Source organism: Cyanistes caeruleus, chromosome 3 (assembly GCF_971803275.1).
Source record: "Cyanistes caeruleus chromosome 3, bCyaCae1.hap1.1, whole genome shotgun sequence".
Classification (NCBI taxonomy): Eukaryota; Metazoa; Chordata; class Aves; order Passeriformes; family Paridae; genus Cyanistes; species Cyanistes caeruleus.
The window spans coordinates 1,169,964-1,197,421 of NC_141703.1; the positions used below are offsets into that span (position 1 = coordinate 1,169,964).

The window sequence follows — 27,458 nt, forward strand, 5'->3', positions numbered from 1 at the left end:
TGCCCCAGCCCAGAGCGGGACAGTCCCTCCCCTCTGGCCAGTGCTGGTGGCCCCGGTGTCCCCACACAGGGATGTCCCTCCTGCCTCCAGGGCACGGCTGACTCAGCTCCCCTGGCCATGAACCAGAACCCCCAGGACCTTCCCTTCAGCTGGGGCTGCCCCTGGATCCCTGGCAGTGCCCAAGGCCAGGCTGGACATTGGGAGCTCCTGGGACACTGGGTGGGCTCTGAGGTCCCTCCAGCCCAATCCTTCTGCGACTCCGATTGTGTAGCCAAGGCAGGGGATCAGCCGGTGTTTCCGCAGCTGTGTCTCACGGCGAACACGGCGGAGCGAGGGCGGAGCAGGCACAGAGAAGGAAATAAAGGCAGGGGGAGAACAGCGCGGCCATGGAGGCACCGAGCGGGGCCTGAGGCGAGGGGCGGGGCTTGCTGGCTGGGGGGGGCGTGGCATATGCCCATTGTGGGCGTGGTTGGTTACTTTGGGGCGTGGTCTCGCTACGTGTGGGTGTGGTCTGTGTGAAAGGGGCGTGGACATCCCGGCCCGGCTCCGCAGCCATTTTCCGCCCGGCGGCGGCGCAGGCGGCAGCGCCGGGGATCGCTTGGGATGGATGGCGCTGCTAAGGAGCGGTGAGCAGCGATGAGGAACCGGAGCGGAGCCCGTGGGGACTCCCCGCCGCGAGGTATGGCTGGAAGGCGGCGGTGTGTGCGGTGTCGTGTCCCCCCTGCTGCCCCCCGGCCCTGCGGTGACAATGGAGCGGTTCCCTGAGGCGGAGCCCGGGTCAGGGCCGCCGCTCCAGCTGCGCTCTCTCCCGGGGGTTGCCTGAAGGCTCCGCGGCTGCCGGGAACGCTTTGCTGCCGCCGTGTGGGGCCCAGGCCCGTGTGGCGCCCCCTGAACCGCGCATGGAGCCCCAAAAATCCGCCGGGTTTGCTTTTGGCAGCGTCCCGCTCGCTGAATTGAGCCCCGCGTTAGCCTGGGAGGTGCTTGGGGGTGGCTTTGGTGCATCGAGGCCTGGTGTTTGTGAGGCTCTCGTGGCTCAGGCGCGGTTCGCTGCGGCCCCCGCCCGGGCTGGAGCATCCCCGAGGCTCCCGTGTGCCCCACTCGGGTCCCTCCTCGGGCAGATCCCAAAATCCCAGGGACTGGAAAAGCCCTCGCAGCCCAGGGAGTCCCAGCTGTGCCCGATGCCCACCTTGTCCCCAGCCCAGAGCCCTGAGTGCCACGTCCAGCCCTTCCTTGGGCACCTGCAGGGATGGGCACTGCAAAGCTCCCTGGGCAGCCCCTGCCAAGGCCTGAGCTCCCTTTCCATGGGCAAATTCCTGCTGCTGCCCACCCTGAGCCTCCCCTGGCCCAGCCTGAGGCCGTGTCCTCCCCAGCACTGTGGCAGCCCATGGAATAAAGGGCTGCTGGTAATGGCCTTGGGTTATTGTGGTTAAATGATTTCCATATCCTTAGAAGCGGCTTATCCAAAGTTTCCCAGCAGTCGAGGGTGGGAATAACGCTACAGCCACAATGTGGTTCCCTGGCTGGGCTGGGTTCAGGTGAAGGGGATTGTACAGAGCTCCGAGGCCATCAGAGGATGGTGCCAGACTCTGCTCAGTGGTGGCAGTGGCAGGAGCTAAAACACAACAATTCCAGCCCAGGCTGAGGAAGAGCTTCCTTCCATGGAGGGGCAGAGCCCTGGAACAGCTGCCCGGGGAGGGGCTGGAGTCTCCCTCTCTGGAGCCACCCCAAACCCCCCTGGGCACGTTCCAGTGTCCCTGCCCCAGGTGACCCTGGCGGGCCAGGAGCTGGGCTGGGTGACATCCAGAGGTCCCTGTGCAGGCTTAGAACGTTCCTCTGCAGACTTACCTGCTGTCAGTCTCTCTGCCTCTCTCAGTTAATCCCATAAGCTGATTCTGTAAATAAATAGGCCCTCGACTTGTTTCAGAGAATTGGGGGTGTTTTCCGATGAACTGAGGTAAAGCTTTTCTGAAATATGATCCACTGACTTTCAAAATCTCAAAGCTGGTTTTGTTTTGTTTTGTTTTTTCCTGATTGGAAGGAAATGTAACCCCATCAAGCCTGAACCTGAGAGCCACTGGGATCATCATCCCAGGGCTGGAACCCTCTGGAGCCAGCCTGGGAGAGCTGGGGGTGCTCAGCTGGAGAGGAGAAGCTGCAGGGAGAGCTCAGAGCCCCTTGCAGGGCCTGAAGGGGCTCCAGGAGAGCTGGAGAGGGACTGGGGCCAAGGGCTGCAGGGCCAGGAGCCAGGGAATGGCTGCCAGGGGCAGAGGGCAGGGCTGGATCTTGGGATCTTGGGCAGGAATTGTTCCCTGGCAGGGTGGGCAGGGGCTGGGATGGAATTGCCAGAGCAGCTGGGGCTGCCCCTGGATCCCTGGCAGTGCCCAAGGCCAGGCTGGACACTGGGAGCTCCTGGGACAGTGGGAGGTGTCCCTGCCATGGCAGGGTTGAGAATGGGTGGGATTTAAGGTGTTTCCAGCCCAAGGCAGTGTGAATCCATGAAGTGCAGCTGGGGATGCTGTGCATGTGTCACCCTGAGTTCAGGAGCTCCAGGAAGCTGCCAGGGGATCTCCTGTGGGCATAGCCAGGGCTCGGGGGGCTGCACTCACTGCTTTTTCCACGGCTTCACTGCAGGGATTGCTGCAGCTCTGAAGAGGATGAGGAAGAACAGCTCAGCAGAGTTCTGACAGAAATGGTTTTGCCCTGGAATTTCCCTGGCACTGATAGACCTGCAGGAGAAATCCATCTTGAGGCAGCTGTGGAAGCCTGGAGATGAACACATTTTATCACATTTTCTCAGACATTCTGAGGTGCTGAACAAATAACCTGGCTTTGAATATGCATCGTGTAGGAAACTCCGTTGTGATCCCATGGAGCCACGTGTGAGTCCCACTGGGATTGTTGTTATCCCTGACAGCGTGGGCAGCAGGGATCCAAGGTACACAATCCCTCTGGGCGTGGAGTGCTTTGAACAGGGCCTGGGATTAACTGCAAGGCTTGACAGGGAAAAGAAGTAATTTGCCAAGTGAATGCAGCATTCCCAAGGCTTTCTCCTGAAGGGAACATTTTGAGGAAGCTGGAAAATCCTGATTGCCTGAAGGTGCAAGTGCTCTTTGAACTGACTTCTGCTTGAATGAATTAATAGAATGAGGGGAACGTTGCTTTAGGCTGTGGAATTATCAAATTGCCCAGGAACAAATTCCCAAGATTTCTCCAGTGACTTCCTACAGATCTGCCAGAACTCTGGGCACAGGGAGATTGACTTCTCAGACACAGGGTTTTAATTCACCTGGTTTTGACAGATGTCTTCTATCCCATGTTAATATATGAATATACAGGGTTAAGCTTGAGCACAGTGTGCTCTGGCATGATTTTAAACTGGTTGTTTTGCAGAGAAAATAATTCCAGTTCTATTTGAAAATAATGTTAAATTAAAAAGCAGTTAATTTTTATTAAACCTGAAGGTAAGGTTCTTTAAAAATAGATATACCCTTGCCCAGCTAACTCAACACCAGGTCCTGTGGATATTAATATTATGGGGATATTAAATGGAGTAAAAAATAGTGAAGAGAAGGATTCTTTTAATAGATCTTCAGCATTAAAAAAATTATAACATAAACTTCATAACTCCTTTATAATTATTTTTTTTTCTAAGCTCCCTATTGATCTGTTCTCTTTCTGGAAACCTTTCTTACAACAGTGAGATGAGTTTATTTCAAACAGAGCCAAACAAAGTTTGTTTTCATTGTGTTAATGAAGTTGAAGGAGTGAATGGCATTGAATTTTCAGATACTATTTTAATGCAAAGCTAATATAAAAAATCATACCATGGTTTCTGTTTTATTTGAAATGGTAAAAGCCCTTTCCATGTGGAAAAAGGAAAGTGCTCTTGCCATAAAATGGACAAAATTGCAGTAAAATAAGGATCAGTGCCCCCTCCCTCCCCCAGTAACTCTTTCAGTACCACTGCCCTCCCTCAGGCAATGGAGAGGGTAAAATAACTGTACAGAAAGCTTGGTTTAGTTAAAAGGGTTTTACTAAGGTAATTTATTGTGATAATTTAGTAAAATGTGCATGTTTTTCATGTATTTGTAGGAACAGAAGCAAAATGTTTCTTTCAGTAGCAGAGGGGTTTCTCTGCTGATCTCCATGGGAGCCCTGATGGATGTGCCAGTGCCTCTCTGTCAGCTTGGTAAGTTCCAGAACCTTGGGTTAGAGAGGAGCAGGGCTGGGGGCTCATTAATGCCTTCATAATTCTGCTGAGTTGATGAAGTGAGGGAGCATTACTGTGGAGCTCTCCCTGGGGTAATTCTCAGAGTAAGGATCTCTTGGCTCACCCCTGCATCCTCTGTTCTGTGCATAAACCTTGAGCAGGGGCTGGAGCCAGGCTGGGAGAGCTGGGGGTGCTCAGCTGGAGAGGAGAAGCTGCAGGGAGAGCTCAGAGCCCCTTGCAGGGCCTGAAGGGGCTCCAGGAGAGCTGGAGAGGGACTGGGGCCAAGGGCTGCAGGGCCAGGAGCCAGGGAATGGCTGCCAGGGGCAGAGGGCAGGGCTGGATCTTGGGATCTTGGGCAGCAATTGTTCCCTGGCAGGGTGGGCAGGGGCTGGGATGGAATTGCCAGAGCAGCTGGGGCTGCCCCTGGATCCCTGGCAGTGCCCAAGGCCAGGCTGGTCATTGGGAGCTCCTGGGACAGTGGGAGGTGTCCCTGCCATGGCAGGGCTGGGAATGGGTGGACTCTGAGGTCCCTTCCAATCCAGGCCATTCCATGATTTTGCCTCCCTGCATGTCCCAGAACTCTCAGTTCCATGTGAGAGCTTTTCTTTTTTATTCTGATTTTTTCCAACACTCCTCAGTTTCTGGATTAGCAGGTGAAACAAGCAGAGTTTGGCTGAGCTGTACTTGTTGTGAGGAGGGGATTTGTTAGGATCTTTTAATTCTGTAAAAAGGGTAAGGTCATCATCCCAGAACCTCTGACTGGTTTGGGTTGGGAGGGACCTTTGTCCCCCACCCATGGCAGGGACACCTCCCACTGTCCCAGGTGCTGCCAGCCCCAATGTCCAGCCTGGCCTGGGACACTGCCAGGGGTGGTAGAAACTGCAGTGAGGCTGAAGAAGATTCCCATGCAGTTTCCAGACCATCTGTATTTCCTCAGGCTGAGTTTTCCCAGTTACTTGTTCCCTTGGCTGTGTCTCCTCTGTAAGAGTGTAACACAAACTGTTCAGCTTCCTTTGCTGAACTTGTTTGTTGAAACAAAGTTCAGAGGCGGTTTGAACCTAAGCTAAAAGGAATTTGGTTTGGCTAGAGAAGAGGCATTGAAAAATCAAATAATGCTAACTGGAATGCACCAACAACTCAGCAGACACAAATTATTACAAATCTGAGTTTGTGTTCAGATAATAATAACTGTTAAAATATTACTTTATATATCCCCACTGCATGTTTTATTTTCTGAATGGGTGATTTCCTGCCTTGTAAGAACTCCACTGTTCTACATTTAACTGGACTTAAACCCATTTATTTGTGGATCTCCATAAAGATTGTTTAAATTTTCTAATTCAAGGTCCAGATTTCTCTTTTCACAGTCATGCTGACTGTGGCACATCTTGTTAGCACAACAGGTCAAGGCAAAAGAGAGTTCTAGGAAAGATAAGGGAGGAACTTTCCAAATGGATTTAATGTAGAAAAAAACTGAGAAGAAATGTGTTTGAAATTAAAGTAGTGACTGTTTCTGCCAACTGAGTGTGGGAGTCAGCATCTCCTGAGTCAGAGGCATGACCACAAAATGCCTTTCAACAAGAACAGGAAGTTTCCCCTTGCTACACTCAAAGCAGAAGGGAGGCTCAAAGGTCTTGAGAAAAAAAATAAATTAGAGGAGTTAGAACAAAAACTTCAAGTATTTTGGAGCACTGTGTTGAAAAGATGGGAATAATGAGAAGTTGAGTTGGTTAATTAAAAGGGTCCTGGATGCAGTGGGAGCCAGGGTGGATCACAGTGTCCTAGGGAGGTTTTCTTCCCTGGGATGTAGGAACCTCTGGAATGGCAGGATTGCCCAGGGAAGCTGTGGCTGCCCCTGGGTCCCTGGAAGTGTCCAAGGCCAGGTTGGAGCAGCCTGGGACAGTGGAAGGTGTCCCTGCCATGGCAGGGGTGGGATTGGATGTTCTTTGGGGTCCTTTCCAGCCCAAACCATTCTGGGATCTATGAGGATGAGTCAAGCAACAATGGAATATTTTCCCAGATCAGTTCTAAAAGTCTTGGAATGGCTTGAAAAATACCTTTGAAAAGGTGTTTGAATACCTTATTCAGTAAGGTACAGTCAGAGTCCTCCAAGACATGATTTGATGAGACCATCTTGGGTGCTTTTGCTGACACTGAGTCTTGAACCTCACGTGGAAGGAGCAGAGATCTAAGAACCAGCTCCTCAGAGCTCCAGGCTCAGGGACACTTCTCCCAGGCTCTGGAGAAGGAGGGAAAGTCGTAAGAAGATGTGAAAGAACGTAACAGTTCCACCAGGGAATACTGAGTATGAACCCAATTGTTGCAAATGGGTATTTGCAATAAGAATTGGATCTTGTGGATACACCAATGCATTAATACAGAGTTTCAATTTCCAGTGTACCTCACCTTTCTGTCTACAGCTGTTTGCAGCCAGGATGGTAAGAGTTTTATCATCTTTAAAATGCTTTACCTAACACATTTCATAACTTGCACATCCTCATCGATCATCATTTTGGAACGTCATGCTTTTTGGAGAAAGAACTTGTAGAAATGTAATCCATGTGCACAGTGCTTTGCATTGCTCTGTCTGTTGTGCTGAGCTCTCACCTGTGGCTGCTTTTTGGGGGCAAATCCAGAGCTAATCTAAAATGGATTTATTTATTAGAATTGTTGCAAGTCTGACTTGTTTGTTGGGTTTTTTGGTGGGTTTTTTTGGTGCTTGTTTATTTTGGGTTGGTTTGTTTGTTTGTTATTTTTATTATTTCCTTTCTAGAAAAAATAAAACTCCAGATGGACTCCCACAATTTCCAGCACATTTTGTCCTGGCAGGAAGAGCATGACCCAGCTGTGCCAGCATCCTACAACGTGCTGTACAGAGACCGCAGGCAAGTCACACAAAATGAGGCACAAATTTTACTTTTAACGTTTATTGACCCAAAGAGGAGGGAGCTTTGCAGTGCCCATCCCTGCAGGTGCCCAAGGAAGGGCTGGACGTGGCACTCAGGGCTCTGGGCTGGGGACAAGGTGGGCATCGGGCACAGCTGGGACTCCCTGGGCTGGGAGGGATTTTCCAGCACCAGGGATTCTGGAATTCCATAATGAGATGGGAAGGGTGTGGAGCCCCAGGAGGGGCTGAGGGAGCTGGGCAAGGGGCTGAGCCTGGAGCAAAGGAGGCTCAGGGGGCCCTTGTGGCTCTGCACAAGTCCCTGGCAGGAGGGGACAGCCAGGGGGGTCGGGCTCTGCTGCCAGGGAACAGGGACAGGAGGAGAGCTCAGGCCTCAGGCTGGGCCAGGGGAGGCTCAGGGTGGACAGCAGCAGGAATTTGCCCATGGAAAGGGAGCTCAGGCCTTGGCAGGGGCTGCCCAGGGAGCTTTGCAGTGCCCATCCCTGCAGGTGCCCAAGGAAGGGCTGGATGTGGCACTCAGGGCTCTGGGCTGGGGACAAGGTGGGCATCGGGCACAGCTGGGACTCCCTGGGCTGCGAGGGCTTTTCCAGCCCCTGGGATCCTCTGAAAATACTAAGGCTGAGGGTTTTTGTTTTTCTTAGTTTTTCTGGGGGTTTTTTCCCTCAGAAATGCTCTCCTCACACTCCCATGCCTTCTCATATCAGAGAATTGAGGCTCTTTTGCTCTTTTCTGCAGGAACCAGACCTGGTTGAGTGCTCAGCATTGTTCAGGTATTGCCCAGCTCTCCTGTGAGCTGACAGAGGATTTCAAGGACACATCTGCTGTGTATTATTACTTTGTTCAGAGCGTTGGAGGAGCTCAGGTGCTCAGTTCTTATGAGCATGAGTTTCAGCCATTGCTTCAGAGTAAGTTCCCTCTCTGCATTTCTTCTTTTTGTAGTTTTTATTAGCAGCTCATGCCTGTGTTATATTCTGCTCCCTGTGCTGTAAGCCTCCACTGGGTTGGTGGCTATTTGTATCTGGTATTTCATATATCTGTTACAAAGCTTCAAGCATATAGATAAGTTTCTAAAATGAGGAGTTCTGATAAAGGAGTAAGGCTCTGGTTTTGAAATAAATACATATATATGTAATAAATATAAAGGTGTGCATTGACAAACGCCAAGTAAAAATCTCTTGGCTGTGTAAGATACATAATTTAAAAAACAACATTGTTTTTGTGTGTTCAAATAGTGAATGCTGAGTTAAAAAATGCCAGGTCTGCACCAGGTGTGGGGAAAGAGATTGATTGTTTGTCCATCAATCTGCCCTCTTCCCTGCTGAAGATATTTCTCTTTAATTCACCCTTGGCTTTGCTTAAAATTGAGTTTTGAGCTAACAGAGGCAGAAATTGAGGAACAGCTGGAGAGCTCTGGAGGATAAACTGCTCATGTTTCCTCTGAAGTCAGCAGAGGCAGCTGCTGTGTCCACTTCCAGAGTGAGAAATGAGGGAACATTGGAAGGAATGGGGAAAATGGGCAGAAGGAGAACTGAAGGGCTGGAGAACATCCCTGAGGAGGAGCCCTGCAGTCCCACAGCAGCTGGTTTAATAGAAAGCACAGGACTAGGGGGAGAGGCTTTAAGCTGAAGGAGGGCAGGGCTGGATCTTGGCATCTTGGGCAGGAATTGTTCCCTGGCAGGGTGGGCAGGGGCTGGGATGGAATTGCCAGAGCAGCTGGGGCTGCCCCTGGATCCCTGGCAGTGCCCAAGACCAGGCTGGACATTGGGAGCAGCTGGGACAGTGGGAGGTGTCCCTGCCATGGCAGGGCTTTAAGGTCCCTCCCAACCCAAACCATTCCAGGATTCTATTCTTGCACTTTAACATCAGCTTTAATCTCAGCTAGATACAAATCTCTGTGAAGCTGAAGCAAAGCCTCTGTCCCCTTTCTGCTTCTTCCACCCCTTTCCCTTTAAAATGTGTCTCTGGGGGAAATGATGATTTGGCTGTGGATGTTAAATGTTGCAATGCCTCGTGGATTTACAGTGGTGACCCCTCTGGAATGTGCTGAGCCAGCTCAGTATGCATCAGAAATTGAATTGGTACTGGATAAAGTGTGTCTTTTTACCATCATTTTTTCCTCTTTCTTGTTTTCCAACAGCAATTCTGGGACCACCAGAAGTGAATATCACTTCCTGTCCAAGCTGCATCAATGTCACCATAAAGCTGCCAACCTCTCACTACAGGGACAAGGGAAAGCTGCTGTCTTTAATTGATATCTATAAAGAGCTGGATTATGATATCACCCTGAAATCACTGGAAGGAGAGCACAAGGTAGGGAAATTGGGGGCCCAGTTGTGATTTAGGGGAAGAACACAAAGGGTGAAAAATGGCTCTGATGGTTAACAGCTTCCCAAAAACAAATATGTGAATAGAAGCAAAAGAAAACATAGAATTTGATTTCTTAGAAGAAAAGAAGGACCTTGGCCAACAGAATCTGAGCTTCCTTCCACTGCAGGGGGACAGTCTGGGAGAGTGAGCAGAGGCTCTTTAGAGCCAGTGAGCGACTTCAAAACATTGTTTTTCACTGCAGAGGCCACGGCAGAAAACCACTGAAGAAGTGTTTAGTACTGTCATTGAAGAATTGTATCCCGGCAGGAATTACTGTGTGTCCGTGGTGGTCACTGCCTCCCTGAACAAACATTCCATCCCCTCCCCCTGGAAATGTGCCACTGCAGGCTCACAGGCTCAACAAGGTAACGGAGCTGTGGGCAGGGGGTTGGTCTGAGAGGGCCATGTTTGCTTTTGGTGTAGGGACATTTACAGCTCAGTCCAAAAAAATGAGTGATCACAAAAATCATGGAATATCCTGAGTGGGAATGAACCCCCAGGATCCCCCAGTGCCCCCCTGCCCTGCCCAGACCCCCCAACAAGCCCAGCCTGGGCATCCCTGGATGCTCCTGGAGCTCTGGCAGCCTCGGGGCCGTGCCCATTCCCTGGGGAGCCTGGGCAGTGCCAGCAGCCTGTGGAGAAAGAAGAGCCTTGCCCTAAAAGCCAACCTAAATCCCTGCTGGGCCAGCTGCAGCCGCTCCCTGCTGCTGTCCCTGTGGCAGGAGCAGAGCCCAGAGCCTCAGTGGCAGAGAGAAACATTCCAAGAGAACCCATCGTGAGTTTTAGGAGTGGAATATAAAACCCCATTGACTTTGGGGCAGCAAATCTCTTGGCAATCCCCTGAGCCATCTCCACCAACTGTGCATAATGATGGAGTCACTTCTGTTTTAGAAGCTAATTTGAGATTTGGTCTTGTTTTGACTTTGACTTTCACAGGTCCCTTCTAACCAAAATTATTGGTGATTCTTAATAGTTGCTGTGACTGTGAGCTCTGCAATGTGGTCATGGGACACTTGCTCCATGTGTGTTTATTTGATTTTTTTCACTCCAGGGTATCATGAAATTGCAGTGGCAGGTGCTGTCTGTTTTTCACTGATAATTGCTGCAGTCCTGAAGTGTGTGCATGCAGCAGGTTTCATTGACCCGAAGATATCCCTTCCTCAGAGCTTGGTATGTAGCAGCTCACATCTGCCCTCTCTGGCTGGCAGGAGGGAGTTTAACAGCTGCAGTCTCCAGTCCTGTGCTTTAGGTACAAGTTATGTCAGAGCACAGAATATTTGCATTTGTGGTTTGCCTCAGTCAAAGGATCTCTAGCCTGCTAAGTTTTATCTGGTCTTCAGAAAAAAATCTTCAAAATCCACTTCTTCCTGCTTCTGTGACAAGTTACTAACAGAGAGGATCATCCCACCCTGCTCAGGGGAATATCCAGGAATATTCTACCCAGTTCTGGTCCCCAGAGGGCACAAAAGGAGTGGACAGGCTGGAGCAGGGCCAGGGGCTGAGCAGGGGGCTGGAGAACCTGCCCTGTGAGGAGAGAGTGCAGGAGAAGTTGTTCCACTGTTTTATAATAATAAAATAATCTCTCTCGGACTTTCTCTGTGATCAAGTGTTTTAGCACCTGAGGAAGCCAATGTAAAGGCAACTAATTTTTTATTTTCATAGACTGAACTGCCCCTAAATTTCAAGCAAAAATAACAAGATTTCTTGTTTCTACCAATTGCTTGTTTGTTTTATATTTTACAGTCTCTGACTTTTTACATTTAATTCTGTAGGGTTTTTCTGCATAAATATTTTCCGTTTTCTACAAACTTACCCAGAGCAGATGGCTGTCACTTTTTGCTAAGACTTTTGCCTCATGTTTCTGTCCTTTGCTGTGTCATCACTTTCACATCCCAACAATTGCTGAATGCTTTAAAAAGGAGTGTCTAAGGTTTATTTTTTTTTTTATCGTCAACATGATGCTTTAAATATTGAATAATCCTCTGAATTGCAGAGGGAAGGTGGGGCTTGGGATGTTAAAATGGTGGAAATTGCTTCAAATGATAATTTCTAAAGGAAGTGAAAATTGCTCAGCTGTGGTAGGTGACTGCAAGGGTTGAGAGAGTGACAAGACTCACCTCACCCTGGCACAGGGTGCCCAGAGCAGCTGGGGCTGCCCCTGGATCCCTGGCAGTGCCCAAGGCCAGGCTGGACATTGGGAGCTCCTGGGACAGTTGGAGGTGTCCCTGCCATGGCAGGGGATTGGAATGTGATGGTCTCTTCAGATCCCACTCAAACCATTCTGGGGTTCTGTGATGTTCAGGAATGGAAAAGAAGGTGAAATCCTAGATACCCTGAACTCTGCAGAAAAAGCCGAAATGGTGGCACAGAAGGAATAATTTGTTTGACAGCCTCATGGCTGGAGGTTATTTGGGTTTTTTTTCGTGGTTGTGTAAGTGTGGATGCACTGATTTAATTGCTTTTACTCTTCCAGGAATGCATCAGGCAGTTGGCCTACTCAGCTTGGGTGTGTGAGCCAGAGAACACGGCCTCTGTGGAGATCATCCCCAGAGAGGAGAAGAGCAAGGCCAGGGTGTGCAGAGGCAGCGCCAGCGACGACAGCGACAGCAGTGACAGTGACAGCAGTGCCCTGTGTGACCACGACTACACGAGGCGTGAGGGGCTGGGCAGGGGCAGCGTGCCCCGAGGCTGGCTCACCCCCAGCACCCTGGGGCAGTACTCGGTGAGCAGCAGTGAGCACAGCCAGGCTGGGGACAGCGCGGCTGCGGAGCCACACGAGTCCCAGGAGCAGCAGGGACACCCTGGAGGAGAGGGAGACACGAGCAGTGAGTTCCTGAGTCCTTTCTCTGAGGGCAGCTGTAGCTCCCAGGGGAACAGCGAGTGTTTCACCATCAGCTTACAGACGGTGCAGCTGGGAAGCCTGGAGCAGGACAGGCACCGCTCTGCAGCTCCTCCAGCCCAGGAGGATGAAGGTGACTGGCACTGTGCTCATGATCTGCAGGCAAAGCTGCTGGAGGACACGGGAAGTGTGCAGGATGCTCTTTGTTCTAATGACTTCTATGAGTGGCAAAGTTCTTCCTCTTCTGAGGAAAGCAACGCTTTGGACTCAGACACAGAGCATGGGACAGGGTACATGAGGAGATGAAGGAAGAGCTACTTTTACTTTATTACAGGAACTGAATTCTGAACTGAACACACAGATCTTGTCCTTTCATTAACATCCTACAGAAAGAGCTGGGGGTGTTTGTCTGGAGAAGGATCTGGAGAGACCTTAGAGCCCCTTCCTCTGCCTGAAGGGGCTCTAAAACAGGGGCTTTGGAGAAGGGATGGAGGGACTGGACAAGAGGGAATGGCTTCAAACTGACAGAGGCCAGTTCTGGATTAGAAATTGTTCCCAATGAGGGTGGGGAAAGACAAAGGGCTGCAGGGCCAGGAGCCAGGGAATGGCTGCCAGGGGCAGAGGGCAGGGCTGGATCTTGGGATCTTGGGCAGGAATTGTTCCCTGGCAGGGTTGGGCAGGGGCTGGGATGGAATTGCCAGAGCAGCTGGGGCTGCCCCTGGATCCCTGGCAGTGCCCAAGGCCAGGCTGGACATTGGGAGCACCTGGGACAGTGATGGAAGGCTGGACTCTCAACCAGACCACTTTTTCAATTTTTTTTTGTTCATTATTTCTGTCATTGGATTTTTGGGAAGCCTGTTCTGCTGTCTGGATGCTCTATTTGTGCAGAGAGAGCTGATCAAGTAGAATAATGGGGGCAGAGACAGGAATACTCAGCTGACAAAAGAGTAGACCGAGGCATTAATACACTTTTTGGATTTATTTTTATATAATTTTCTACAATTAACAACTCATAATAAAATATTTTTACGACGTTTAAAATCGCCGCGGTGAGCAGCCTCGGGGCGTGAGGGGAACCCGCCATGCCCGGCCCGCCCCGCGGGGAAGCGGAAGGCTGTCGGGGCTGCCCCGTGCCCGGCCCGCCCCGTGGGGAGGCGGGAGGCTGTCGGGGTGCGGGGAAGCGGAAGGGTGTCGGGGTTCGGGATTTCGAGCTGTCGGGCCGGCCCCGCTCCCGCAGCTATGGCGTGGCCGCCGCCCCGCTGCTGAGGGAGCCGCCATGGCCGCGGCGCTGCGGGCCGCGCTCTGCAGCGGGCTCCTGCTCTGCGGTGAGTCCGCCGGGGAGGGACGGGGGGAGGGATGGAGCGAGATCCCGGTCCCGCCGGGCGGGGATGCCCTCAGGGGGAGCGGCAGCGAGGGGCGCCCGGGGCGGCGGTGCACGAGAGGGGCGGCGATCCCTGAGGGGGCGGCGGTGCCTGAGGGGCGATCCCTGAGGAGGCGGCGGTGGCTGAGGAGCGATCCCTGAGGGGGCGGCGGTGCCTGAGGGGCGATCCCTGAGGAGGCGGCGGTGCCTGAGGGGCGATCCCTGAGGGGGCGGCGGTGGCTGAGGAGCGATCCCTGAGGAGGCGGCGGTGCCTGAGGGGCGATCCCTGAGGAGGCGGCGGTGCCTGAGGGGCGATCCCTGAGGAGAGGGCGGTCCTGAGGCTCCGCACTGCCCCGAGCCCGGCGCGGCCGCTCGGGGGCTGTGAGGATCGGAGCGGGCGGGCGGGAGCGCCCTGTCCAGCCCGCCCGGCCTCTGCGGGTGCCGGCCCGACGGTGCCGGGGTTCTGACGGCGTTATCGCCCCGGGGCTCACTCTGTGCCGGGAAACGGGGACGCTCCTGCCGGGATTGGGACATGGTGCAAGTCCCGACGAGGAAAGGCGGGCGTGGTGACGAAGCTGCGTCCCGAGAGCTCCGTGTCTCTGTCTTGCAAAGGGTCGGGCTCTGCTGCCAGGGAACAGGGACAGGAGGAGAGCTCAGGCCTCAGGCTGGGCCAGGGGAGGCTCAGGGTGGGCAGCAGCAGGAATTTGCCCATGGAAAGGGAGCTCAGGCCTTGGCAGGGGCTGCCCAGGGAGCTTTGCAGTGCCCATCCCTGCAGGTGCCCAAGGAAGGGCTGGACGTGGCACTCAGGGCTCTGGGCTGGGGACAAGGTGGGCATCGGGCACAGCTGGGACTCCCTGGGCTGCAAGGGCTGTTCACAAACCTGAAACCCCAGAATTTCCTCATCTCTTTGGCTCCACAGTGCCCAGTATACCTGACCACTCCTCAGGTAGGAAGCACTACCTGAAGGAAGAGAGCCTTGCAAGGAAATGTTCTTTTTCCTGGCAATTTGCATGCCTACCTCAGATCTCACCCTCAAAGGAGGGGCAGCGCTCCAGGAGAACTGAGAGGGACTGGGGCCAAGGGCTGCAGGGCCAGGAGCCAGGGAATGGCTGCCAGGGGCAGAGGGCAGGGCTGGATCTTGGGATCTGGGGCAGGAATTGTTCCCTGGCAGGGTGGACAGGGGCTGGGATGGAATTGCCAGAGCAGCTGGGGCTGCCCCTGGATCCCTGGCAGTGCCCAAGGCCAGGCTGGACATTGGGAGCAGCTGGGACAGTGGGAGGTGTCCCTGCCATGGCAGGGCTGGGAATGGGTGGGATTTGGGGTCTCTCCAGCCCACACCAGTGTGTGATTTGAACTTCTGGATTTGTGATGTGCATTGTGTTTGAATTGGTTGTTGAGTGCAAGAGTAACAGTGTAAAAACAGAGTCTGAAATAGGTTTTGTTTAAGCCAGGTTCAGATTTCAAACTCATCCTTGCCAGAGGGGGGTGACTGCCACAGGAATTTCATTCATTTCTGCGTCAGCTGGGGACACAGCTCAGGGCTGGTTGTGGGGGTGACACAGGGTGACCTTGAAGGGCTCATCCAGCCCTGATGATTCTGTGAACTACAGACATGGAAAATGTGTTATTTATCTTAGATCAACTGTCATCAGGTGTGACTCGTGTGACATTTAAGCACTGCTCTGGCAGGGTTTGTTTGCATTGCTCATTTGTGGTGCAGTAATGGGCTGGAATCTTTGCTATTCTTGTCTCAATACCTACAGTTGTGTAAGAATAAATCATAACAGTAATGGACTTTTCATTGATACTTTACACGATTTTAGGGTTTCTTTTATTCAGTTCCAAGAAAGGACAGCAACTGGGGTTTTGTCACTTGTGAATAATGCTGATTAATGATACTTAATTATATTTAATTATATGTAATATCTCTATTACCTTCAGAGGTGCTTCTGATTTATCTCTGTTTATCAATCCCCACGCCCTTGTTATTCCCACAGTGCTGCTGGAGCACTGCTTAGAGAAATTTGGGGTTGACAGTCTCAGGGAGAGTTCATGCCCTGAGTCCTGGGCAGCACCAGCTCAGTCATGCACAAGAAATGTTGGTGTCACAAGAACTTACTGGAAGTCACTGGTGCCAGTAATTTGTTTTGTTGCATAAGGAGGCAGGGGAGGCATCAGGATTTAAATTAATTTAATTTGGCTTTGTTCTACATAAGCACCTCAGGCAAGGCAGAGGCTGCATTTAAATTTTGGATGAGTGAGAAGTGCTGGAGCAAACACTGCAATGTTTGGTTCTGATTCCTCCCCCAGTTTCTGGAATGATCCCAAAGCCCCGAAACGCAAGGATCACTTCAGTCAATCTTCACAGCACCTTGCAGTGGGATGCACCAAGGTTCCCTGAAGGGAACATCACCTACACTGTCCGATCCAAGAGGTAGGTCTGGGGCTGGGCTGGCTGTAATCCACATCTTACAGCTCTGTGTGCTTGGCTTTTGTGTCCTTCCAGAGCACAGTCAGGAGCTGGCCCTTTATTTCAGCTTGTGAGAGGCTTCTCTGCAGAGCTGGAGGACAGGGCACAGGCATTTTCTGGGCATTTACACCCAGGGCAGCTTCGTCCTGTTTGTTCTGGAACCACAAGCACATTCTAACACTGCCTGTGTGTGTGGATTTTCTGTCTCATGGAGAATCACTCTCAATCACTCTTATCTGTGATGGAAGAGACCTGGTTGTGCTGAGTGTTTGCCCGTCCCTGAGCTCTCAGATGCAGCCATCCCATCCCCATCCCATCCCATCCCATCCCATCCCATCCCATCCCATGGATCCCATCCCATCCCATGGATCCCATGGATCCCATCCCATCCCATCCCATGGATCACATCCCATGGATCCCATCCCATCCCATCCCATCCCATCCCATGGATCCCATCCCATCCCATCCCATCCCATCCCATCCCATCCCATCCCATCCCATCCCATCCCATCCCATCCCATCCCATCCCATGGATCCCATCCCGTCCCCATCCCATTCCCCCCCAGCCATGGCAGGGCCACCTCCCACTGTCCCAGGAGCTCCCAATGTCCAGCCTGGCCTTGGGCACTGCCAGGGATCCAGGGGCAGCCCCAGCTGCTCTGGCAATTCCATCCAGCCCCTGCCCACCCTGCCAGGGAACAATTCCTGCCCAAGATCCCAAGATCCAGCCCTGCCCTCTGCCCCTGGCAGCCATTCCCTGGCTCCTGGCACTCTCTGCCCATAGGAAAGTCCTCCCTCTCCTTGATAAGCCCCTCAGGCACTGGAAGGAGCTCTGAGTCATACCCAGAGCCTTCTCTTCAAGCTTAGTTGAGAGATTTTCCTGGGTTCTGTAGCCATGGTCCCTTGATCAGTACATTTCTGCGCAGGCTTTCGATGCAAAGCAGAAAGACTAAAATATATTAAATATCATCTGTTAAATCATGTATTGATCAAGGCCAGGCTGGACATTGGGGCTGGGAGCACCTGGGACAGTGGGAAGTGTCCCTGCCATGGCAGGGGGGCTCTGGGTGGGATTTGGGGTCCCTCCAGCCCACACTTGCTGTGGTTCTATTCCATAAGCAGTTCCTGGTCACTTCCCAGCCCTGTTTTCTCTGGTTTGTCCTTGTGTGCAAACCCTGGGGACAGCTCTGAGCAGAGTCCCAAGGGGACAGCAGTGCCCTGCAGTGGCCCTGGCTGGGTGTTTGTCGGCTTCTCTGAGCTCCTGCTTGCTGAATGGGCTGCTGTCACCACAAAATTCTAATTAAAATTACAATTTTAATCCCTAAGTTTCTCATGGATTTATAGACAGCTGTAAAACCTTAGTGTGAGTCTTACACTGGATACATTTTTATGTCCTTGAGTGCTAATGTTGCACACAGATAAAACCTTATAAAGGAAAGGCCTTATAAAATCAGGCCTTGCTCAGCTAAATTAACAGCTAGCATGTTAAGTTCCCATAAAAAAAAAAATCACAAGAATGAAAATCAATTTGCATAACAATCTAATAAGAAAAACTAGTTGCACCTATAAAAAATAAAAAGTCTACCCCATGAGAATCCATTTAAAAAATATGTAAAGGCCTGTTGAGGAGAGAGTCTTAACACATACACACACAATCACCTTCTAACTAATTAATCAAGTGGCAAAAAAATTACTAACCAATTAAAATTAACCACAAAGTCTTTAAAAACTATATAAAAATAGGCTGTAACATGAAAGAGAGGCTTTAGCCACTAAAAGTGGCTGTTTGAAGTGTTGTACCCCTTCCTCACCCCTGTTACACCCAACTGCTCACCTTGCTGCTTTAAAGCCATTCAGCCAGCTCCCCTGTGAAAAATGAGGTTTGTATTTTTTATATAAAATTTAAAAGTTTAATAGAGAGACAATTAGGAGGTAAAAATAAAGTAAAATATACAGATATGGCTGGGTGTCTCTGCATTCACCTTACTAACAAAGGATTGTCCCTTAAAAACAGAGCCCTACTACAGATTCATAAATTCTTATACATATTCAAACATTCTTCTTAAGTTTTAGATGTTTCTTTGTTCAGTTTTCACCTTGCCCCCTTCCCAATAAATCAGTTTTCTTGGCACCACTGGGTTTTATATCCTCTGATAAGGGTGCAATAAATCCTTCTCTTGGAGGTCTTGGAGGACAAGATAATCTTAAGAATTCAGGGGGGGTCTCTGACCATCTTTTCATTCTCTGGGTTATATAAACAAAAAGTAGTTTGTGCTTTAATATCATGTTATAGCCTAACATATATATGTATTCTACCACTATTTCTAAGTTTCATCAATACCAGAAATAGAAGGAACTGTATTAACACAACAAAGTTTTCTAACCTTATACATGTAACATTCACTTTAATATTTGAGAAAAGCCAATAATATAACATGTATCTATAACATCCCCCACTATTATGGCACCAAACCCACGGTGAGAGACTTCTCCCAGGTCAGGCTGTCCAGGTATAATCAGTTTATTATTGAGGCAGAGGGAGGAAGGGATCACTGCCCACTGCCAGCCACAGTGTAAACATGGTCAGGGACAGAGAGGGGAGGGGAGTCAGGGAGCATGGGGGGAAGAAGGCAGGAGAGAGTGAGAGAGGAGTGGGGATTGAGGGATGTGAAAAATGAGGTTCACATAATTTTTATAGAATTTAAAAGTTTAATAAAAAAGACAATTAGGAGAAAAAATAAAGTATACAGATACAGCCGAGTGTCTCTGCATTCAGGCAAGAGAGCACACCTTACTAACCAAGGATTGTCCCTTAAAAACAGAACCCCACCACATATCCATAAATTCTCATACATATTCATACATTCTTCTTAGGATCTTTGGTGTTCTTCTGTTCAGTTTTCTCTTGCCCCCTTCTCAATAGATCAATCTTCTTGGCACCATCGAGATTTACATTCCCTGATTCCAGAAATGCAATAAATTCCTCCCCCAGAGTTCTGGTCACTGCTGGCTTCATCTGGATAAGAGAGTTTACAAATGCAAGAGTTCTCTAGCTATTTTTTTTCCTCACTCTTTGGGTTACACAAACAAAAGCAGTTTTTATTTTAATACTATGCCATAGCCTAACATGTATGTATTATACCACTATTTCTAAATTTCATCAATAACAGAAATAAAGAAAACTGTATTAATACAACAAAATTTCTCATTCTTATACACATAACATTCATTTTAATATTTGCAAAAAGCCAACAATATAAAATGTATCTATAACAAAGGAGCAGGCTAAGAGGGGGGACAGAGCTTAAGAGAGAGGGCAGGAGCAGTTAAGAGTAAGAGGGGAGGGGGGGATAAGAGTTAAGAGAAGGGAATAAGAATTAAGAGAGAGCTTAAGAGGGGAAGTTAAGAGGGGAGAAGGGAATAAGAGTTAAGAGAGGAAGTTAAGAGCTAAGAGTTAAGAGAGCAAAGTTCTTGTTACAATACATTATATCCTTTTCTGTAGTGAATATTCTAACTCCCAGTAACCAACCAGTACATGACGCACATTCTATAGAATTTACAGCCTATAAGAACTACTCATTACCATACAGTGTTACATTTTAAACTCTAAAAGCTGCTCTTCAAATTCTTCTCTTGCTGCTTGACCTTTGGATTCAGCATCAGCAGAAGGGTATTGTTCTATAAATGAGGATTCTCCTTCAGCTGGCTAGGCTATTGTTCTTTGGTTATATAGTGATTAACAGTCAGTATCCTATAGCTCAAAGCTGGTTTTCATTTCTATTTCGATTCTAAGTTTCACATTTTCAGAATCTTTTGCCAAACAATCATATTGATAAGGTTTCCCTGTTTCATCCTCCCCAACACCCCCCACTCTGTGTTCCCCACAGCATCAACATCCCCGGGGACAGCTACGACACGCTGGGGATGCGGCTGAGGCTGCCCGAGTGCGACGTGTCCTCTCTGTCCGTGTACGGTCACTACGTCCTGCAGCTGCGCGCCGAGGCGGGACGGCTGCGCTCCCCCTGGCTCACCGTCCGCTTCAAACCCATGGATGACAGTGAGCTTCTCCCTGCTCTTCCCCAAAAAACTGCCTGGCGCAGCTCCACCCGCCTCTCTCAGGCTCAGGGGGATTTTATCCTTTAGCCTTTTGTCGTTTAGCGTTTTATGGGTTGGACTGTGAAGTCTTGGTCAGGACGCTGGCAGAAAGCAAAATCGTTTCATTATCACAGTGTTGATGAACCCTTTGGAGGAGATTTATCAAAGAAAGCATCGTTTTCTCTTAAAATAAGGCACGTGTCTATTCTCTAGCTAGGGAGAAGTTGTCTTCAAGGAGCCAGACTTCCTGTGCACCTAAATAAATTCAGTTACTTCCTTATTCATTGCTTTTCCAGACAGAAAGCTTAATTTTTATTTTTTCTTACTTCAAAAAAAAACAAACCCAACTCTCACAGAGAAAGATTAATTTTCAGCCAAGAAATCTTGATTGCACAAGGCAGAAATAATTCAGACCTTTCCATTTTTCAAGCTGATCATAATCAAAACCCACAAAACCCCACAAGAAAACACTTTTCTAGGGGGTCTGCTCAGAACAGGCAGATGTTGTGACAGTTTGGCCCAAAAGGAGAAGTGAGCAGAAGCCATGGAAGTGGTTCTTCCTCTCCTGGAGTCAGCACAGCTGGAAAAAGGGAACTGAGTTTGTTTAGAGGGTGTGGGAATAGAGCCTGCATTGGTACCTGGTGTTTAACTGCAAAAATAAAATCCCTTTTTTTTTCTGTCAGGAAAGGATTTATTTATGCCTGATCCAGGAAAAGAAATTACTTTCTTTTAACACTTTCTTTAAAGGGGGACTTTTGGGCTGTGTAAAAACATCCAGCTGAGCCAGCTGAAGCTGAATTCCCTCCTCTGCTCTCCTCTCCCTGTGTGCAGCCACCGTTGGCCCCCCTGAGGTGAGGCTGAAGTCGGAGTCCGGGGCTCTTCACGTGGATTTCTCGGGGCCCTTTGCAGGGCACGGGCAGGACAGGTGGCCCCTGAGGCACTACTATGGCTCCTGGAATTACAGGATCTTCTACTGGAAGAAAGGCAGCACAGACACAGACCTGGCCTCTGCTTCCAGGGTATGGCAACTCCCTGACCTTCAGCTGCGCTTCTCCTGGAAAACACCATCCTGGGAAAGTCCTGGGAGCTCCTGGAGGGGCTGGCAGAGGTTGCATAGCTCTGGAGCCAGGCTGGGAGAGCTGGGGGTGCTCAGCTGGAGAGGAGAAGCTGCAGGGAGAGCTCAGAGCCCCTTGCAGGGCCTGAAGGGGCTCCAGGAGAGCTGGAGAGGGACTGGGGCCAAGGGCTGCAGGGCCAGGAGCCAGGGAATGGCTGCCAGGGGCAGAGGGCAGGGCTGGATCTTGGGATCTTGGGCAGGAATTGTTCCCTGGCAGGGTGGGCAGGGGCTGGGATGGAATTGCCAGAGCAGCTGGGGCTGCCCCTGGATCCCTGGCAGTGCCCAGGGCCAGGCTGGACCCTGGGAGCAGCTGGGACAGTGGGAGGTGTCCCTGCCATGGCAGGAGTGGTGGGCTGTGAGGTCCTTCCAGCCCAACCCAGTCTGTGATTGTGAGAGTAAAACTTGATCTCTACTAATGCCAATTAATCAAGTCTGGTCACTACAGCTGGGACTCAGAGCAAACACAGGAGCTGTGTAATCAAACAGCAGCATGGACAGAATTTTCTCTTTCCATAATTATCAATAACTCTGTGGTTTTTCCCTCTTAGTGGGACTTTGGGCTTTTTACCCCCAAAAATATCTAAAAATGGGTAAGGCTTTTATTCAGTGTGGTCACCTGCAGCTCTACAGTTTGTATCCTCTGCAGTTCCCTTTCTCCCTCTCAAGGACAGCCTCTTCCACAGGTGCTCCTCCATATACAGTGCATGGAGAAAGCTCATTAGTAATGTATTAATTAGAGCATGATGGTCTCTATTTGAGGCCAACAGGAAGCCTCTGATCAGCAGGCTGTGATCACAGTTAATCAGTGCTTTGTGCATCAGTGCAATTTTATAAAATGGGGCTCCACTGTGTGTAATTGTGATTTGTACCTGTTACCTGCACGGTGCTTTGCCACTCAGCTCCAGAAAAGGAGGGCTCATGGTTTCCCACACTGCTTTTCCATTCCCAAACTCCTGAGGAAAGCAGCTGTTCCTGCACCTGGGATGCACCAGCTGGGTTCAGCAGAGGAGCAGAGCTGCAGTTTGAGGCTGTGCAACACTTCCAAGTGCAAGGCTGGAGATTCCCTAGGGCTCGAGGAGGCAGCAGGCAGAGGCTGGGTGGCTTCACAGGTTATTTGGGAGGTGGGTTCCTGCTCCAGGATTGAAACCTGGCTGGAGTCTGCTGTTGAGGGATACCCTGCAGTCACAGGGACATAACTGATCCTGAACAGCAAATTCATCTGCTCAGCCACCTCGCAGCTCCCAGAGAGATTTTCTTCCTTGTTTTTGGTTTTGTCCAGATGGCAGACCACAGAATGACAGAGTTGGGAAGGTTGGAAAAGCCCTCTGTGGCCATCAGTTCCAGCCATTAACCAGCACCCTGTGTTCACCACTAACCCATGCCCCCATGTGCCACATCTACACATTTTTGACACTTCCAGGGGTGGGGACTGCACCATTTCTCTGGGCAGCTCATTCCAGGGCTCAACAGCTTTTTCAGTGGAGAAATTTTTCCAAATATCCAGTCTAAAACTCCCCTGGCACGACCTGAGGCCTTTTCCTCTTGTGCTTTTCTCCCACTTGCTCCCTCTCCAGTGAGATGGTGTTTGTGTGGCACTGTGCTCCTAGCTGATCTCATTTGGTTGGGTGAGTTTCTGGCTGCCACCAGATATCGCTTATCAACCCTCATTGGCCTAAAACTTTGTTAGTGCTGCTGGAAAGAGCCCAAAGGTCGGTGGTGTGGATGGTCTCACGGTGCAGTTGGAGCTGTAATTCCGTGGTGATTCCAGAGCTAAGTCACTGCTCTCACATGCTTCAGTTTTTTCTGTTTTTCTCTGTTTTCAGGTTGCTCAGGTGGACACCAAACACAACTCTGAGATCCTCTCCCAGCTGGAGCCATGGACAGTTTATTGTGTCCGAGTGCAGGCGGTGATTCCCGAGTGGAACAAGACAGGGGAGCTGAGCAGGGAGCTCTGTGAGCAGACAACCCACAATGGTAACTTGGGGAGCTGGGAAATCCTGGAATCATACACTGGGATGGCTGGGGAGGGACCTCAGAGCCCACCCAGTGTCACTCCTGCCATGGCAGGGACACCTCCCACTGTCCCAGGCTGCCCCAATGTCCAGCCTGGCCTTGGGCACTGCCATGGAGAAAGTGATAATTTGAAAATAATTACTTAGAAATTAATATTGACAGTTTTAATTGTTTGGTTTTTTCCTTGTCTCTTGCAGGTGTAACCCCTGTGTGGGTAATTGTGACTATCCTGGTGGGATCAATGCTTGTTGTGGCCACAGCTGTCACTGCTTGTTTCTTCTCCAGTTTTTATCTCTACAGACTCACCAAACACGTTTTCTGCCCTTCCTATGTTTTCCCAGAACACTTGAAAGAGGTTTGTTTCCTGCCTCACACGTGAAAATCAGCTTTTCCAGCAGAGCCATTTGTTTTTTCAAGGCTCTCAGTGCCAAAGCATTTAGAGCTCCTTTTGTTTTTCCTCCTTTTGCTGGCACCTGATGCTCAGTGATCTGGAATTTGTAATCACCAGCTTTTTATGGCTCAGAACCAGGATGGGTTTGTTGATTTTGAAGTGAGAAAGTACCAGGTGTCAACTTCAGTTCCTCATTTAGCCAGTGAGCAACAGAAATCTCTGTCTCTCCTGCCTCCTTTTAGACTTAAAGCAGCTCCATTTTCTCCTGCAGCGAAGTCCTGTCATGAGTGCAATCAGGAGCTGAACTTCAGGAAAGTGTCTGAGGAAGGAACCTGGGCTGGATCAGCTCTACCAGAGCAGCCTGGGCTGTGGGAGGTGTCCCTGGCCATGGCAGGGGCAGGATGGGATGAGCTTTGGAGTCCCATCCAACCCAAACCATTCTGGGAATCTGTGATCCTATGGAGTCTGAAAATTGGGGAGCCGTGACAGCAGCCATTGCTGATGGGCACCCACTGTCCCTGTCACACACCCAGAGGACAAGGAGGCTGCAGCAGAATCCCTTCCCAGAAACAAGGATGTACAAAATGCTCCTGCACCAACCTGTGCTCTCCTGAGCTCCTGCAGTTCCTCTGGGGCTTTCATTTTGACTCACTCAGAGCTCTGCACCCCCAGGTTTGCAGCTGACTTTGGCTCCTGCTTTAGGTGAGTCACCAGGAGTGCCATGGAATATCAGAATCCCAACTGGTTTGGGCTGGGAGGGGCCTCAGAGCCCGCCCAGTGTCCCCCCAGCCATGTCAGGGCCACCTCCCACTGTCCCAGGAGCTCCCAATGTCCAGCCTGGCCTTGGGCACTGCCAGGGATCCAGGGGCAGCCCCAGCTGCTCTGGCAATTCCATCCCAGCCCCTGCCCACCCTGCCAGGGAACAATTCCTGCCCAAGATCCCAAGACCCAGCCCTGCCCTCTGCCTCTGGCAGCCATTCCCTGGCTCCTGGCCCTGCAGCCCTTGGTTTGCAGAAGCTGCAGCTCAGCACCCAGGCAGGCAGCACCAGCTCCACACAGGATGTGCTCGAGGCTAAAGACAGGGAGAACTTTGTCCTGGTGCTATCCCAGGAACCCAAGGTCAGCTGTGCCTCCCTAAAATGTGCTCTGGCCAAGGCAGTGCTTTCACTCTGGGAGTCTTTCAGCTGCAGGTTTGTGCCACAACATTCCCAATCCCAGTTTGGTAGAAAAGGGGCTGATAATGAAGATATTTGTGCTGATTTTTGTTATCTACGGTGCACAGCACTCCTGACAGAGCAGCTGGTTTCTTATTCCAAATTCAGAATTGTTCCATCTGAGGGCAGGGGGATGAGCAGAGGGAGGGAGCAGATCTGTGAGGAAAGGCTGGGAGAGCTGGGGTTGCTCAGCCTGGGGAAGGAAAGGCTCTGGGGTGACCTCATTGTAGCCTTCCAGTGCCTGAAGGCTTCCAGGAGAGCTGGAGAGGGACTGGGGACAAGGCACAGAGGGACAGGAGCCAGGGAATGGCTCCCAGTGCCACAGGGGATTGTCCTTGACAAATCTGTCTGGGAACTCCTTCCCCTACAGCCCAGTTACCATTTAGTGTTTGTTCCCAATCAAAACGCTGTGAATTTTTTCAAGTTTCTCTTCCAAAAACGACTCTGAGCCCCGAGGTTATTCTTGAAAGGCATTTCCATCTTGTCCCCAAGCCTGGAGCAGAATATTAGGGAGGAAATGACAGTGCTGGCCTGTGGGATTTGGAAGGCCTGGGAAAACCATTTGATGTGTGCAGAACAATCCCAGTGTTGTTTAATAATCCCAGTATTTCTGAGCAAGCAGGATGGGATGGTGGGAGAGATCTAATCCTCACTTCCTCTTTGTTTCCCAGTTTTTGAGCAAACCTCCCAGTGCTCTGCAGCCTTTCCCTCCACTTCCAAACGAAGAACTCCTGGTTTATGACAAGCTGATTGTGATTTCAGAGGAACCCCAAAGCCTCGGTGAAGGGAGTGGGGATGAGGCCAGCAGGACACCAGAGCACCCTGAGGACTCTGCACAAGGAGCCTCCGACTCAGGAGTGGGAGCAGCCTCAGGAAAAACCTAAATATCCTCAGGAAAAACCTAAATATCCTCAGGAAAAACCTAAATATCCTCAGGAAAAACCTAAATATCCTCCTCATTCTTCCTTGGAGAAGAAGAAGCAAAAGGACTTTTGGGTTTATCTCATTGCTGAATTCTCCAGCAGAAAGAAATCCACAAACACGTGACCACAGACTTCTGACAGGATCATTTTATTTTTTTAAGTACAAGAAACTTGGCTCAAAATAAGGAATTAAATGATCCACAACTTTTGCCACTGTTGGTTGTGGCTCCCTGAGGAGTTGTAGCAACTCTGGCACTGATTATGACATTAAAAAGAAAATGTCATATTTATATATAACACTAATTACTTTGACAAATTATTTATTGCAAAAACGAATCAAAATGTTTATAAAATAAAATAGTATTTTGTAAGGAAAGACCTGAACTGGTTTATATTTTTTTTCTAATGCAGAATGATGTGTTTTTTCAAGGATGTTCCCGCTGGCATCATCTTTCTATGGAATTTTATGGAATTTATTCTTCCTTGATGGAAAGTTGTGAAGTTTTTAGGGTGGGATGAGCTGATGTCAGAGGGAAACTCGTCAGCTGAAGTGGGAGTTAAATTAGGTTAATTTTAATTATCTACAGATGTGTGTTCTTAATTTTAAATATCCCAGGAGTTGTGGCTCCCTGTTCCAAATCCAGCCTCACCTCACAGGTGGGTAAAGGCTGGGGCAGCAGTGGGAGCTTTGCCCAGGGTTTTTGTGTCACTGCATCCAAGTGAGAGCGAGAAATGAAATTCTGGCACCAAAAGGAAACGTCCAGGAGCGAAGCCTGGGAACTGCACGGTCTGGGGGCTTGATGTGGAAATATCTCCTGTTTGGGAGTGGCTTCAGGGTGAAAACAGGAATTGATTCCATCAGTTTTCACCTCAGAGGATGCTCAGGGTGGATCTTCCCATTGTCCCCAAGTCCCTGGCAGGAGGGGACAGCCGGGGGGGTCGGGCTCTGCTGCCAGGGAACAGGGACAGGAGGAGAGCTCAGGCCTCAGGCTGGGCCAGGGGAGGCTCAGGGTGGGCAGCAGCAGGAATTTGCCCATGGAAAGGGAGCTCAGGCCTTGGCAGGGGCTGCCCAGGGAGCTTTGCAGTGCCCATCCCTGCAGGTGCCCAAGGAAGGGCTGGACGTGGCACTCAGGGCTCTGGGCTGGGGACAAGGTGGGCATCGGGCACAGCTGGGACTCCCTGGGCTGCGAGGGCTTTTCCAGCACCAGGAATTCTGGGATTCTGTGGAATCTGTACCTGTTTTTTTCTGTACTTTTTAACTTTGGTCATATTCTGCTTTAACAGGGAACACGGAATTTATTGAATTGATCTTTTTCAAGGTGTTTTTTTTCATTGGTGCTTTCTCCACCTCTCCCCAAGGCTGCTCTGGGAATTCTGATCCTGTGTTTGGATCACCACTCCTAGGAACAAATCCAGCTCCCTGTGTGTTCCCTGTCCCTCCTCCCACTGCACCAGCTTCTTTCCATATTTTCTATTTCCCCTTTTATTTTGGCTTTCAGAGTGGCAAAACCCTCGGGTGTAATGCCCGGTGCAGATGGAGCTGAGGAGGGGCTGGAG

General features: G+C 50.3%; 2 protein-coding genes across 7 annotated transcripts; both read left to right on the forward strand.

Annotated features, from left to right (window-relative positions):
• The first annotated feature begins 502 nt into the window (after positions 1–502).
• IFNAR2 (interferon alpha and beta receptor subunit 2) lies at positions 503–13,362 on the forward strand. 4 transcript variants are annotated; one of them, XM_086883869.1, is made up of 10 exons: positions 503–679; positions 2,632–2,935; positions 4,093–4,189; positions 6,607–6,648; positions 6,984–7,095; positions 7,851–8,020; positions 9,253–9,425; positions 9,685–9,847; positions 10,534–10,652; positions 11,956–13,362. In XM_086883869.1, the coding sequence occupies exons 3-10, from the start codon at positions 4,147–4,149 to the stop codon at positions 12,625–12,627; spliced, it is 1,494 nt and encodes a 497-aa protein (XP_086739995.1). In that variant the 5' UTR covers positions 503–679; positions 2,632–2,935; positions 4,093–4,146; the 3' UTR covers positions 12,628–13,362. The 4 variants fall into 4 exon arrangements, with proteins under 4 accessions (XP_086739995.1, XP_086739996.1, XP_086739993.1 ...); XM_086883867.1 differs by having other exon boundaries at positions 522–679; positions 2,632–2,879; XM_086883870.1 differs by lacking the exon at positions 6,607–6,648.
• Positions 13,363–13,378: 16 nt separating this feature from the next.
• IL10RB (interleukin 10 receptor subunit beta) lies at positions 13,379–26,277 on the forward strand. Of its 3 annotated transcripts, none has more exons than XR_015285317.1 (7): positions 13,379–13,646; positions 15,992–16,115; positions 20,039–20,208; positions 21,078–21,265; positions 23,184–23,334; positions 23,571–24,466; positions 25,650–26,277. XR_015285317.1 is itself a non-coding variant. In XM_086883871.1 (7 exons), the coding sequence occupies exons 1-7, from the start codon at positions 13,598–13,600 to the stop codon at positions 25,860–25,862; spliced, it is 1,053 nt and encodes a 350-aa protein (XP_086739997.1). In that variant the 5' UTR covers positions 13,394–13,597; the 3' UTR covers positions 25,863–26,277. The 3 variants fall into 3 exon arrangements, 1 of the variants encoding a protein (XP_086739997.1); XM_086883871.1 differs by having other exon boundaries at positions 13,394–13,646; positions 23,571–23,728; XR_015285318.1 differs by having other exon boundaries at positions 13,484–13,646; positions 23,571–24,079; positions 25,282–26,277.
• Positions 26,278–27,458: the final 1,181 nt, after the last annotated feature.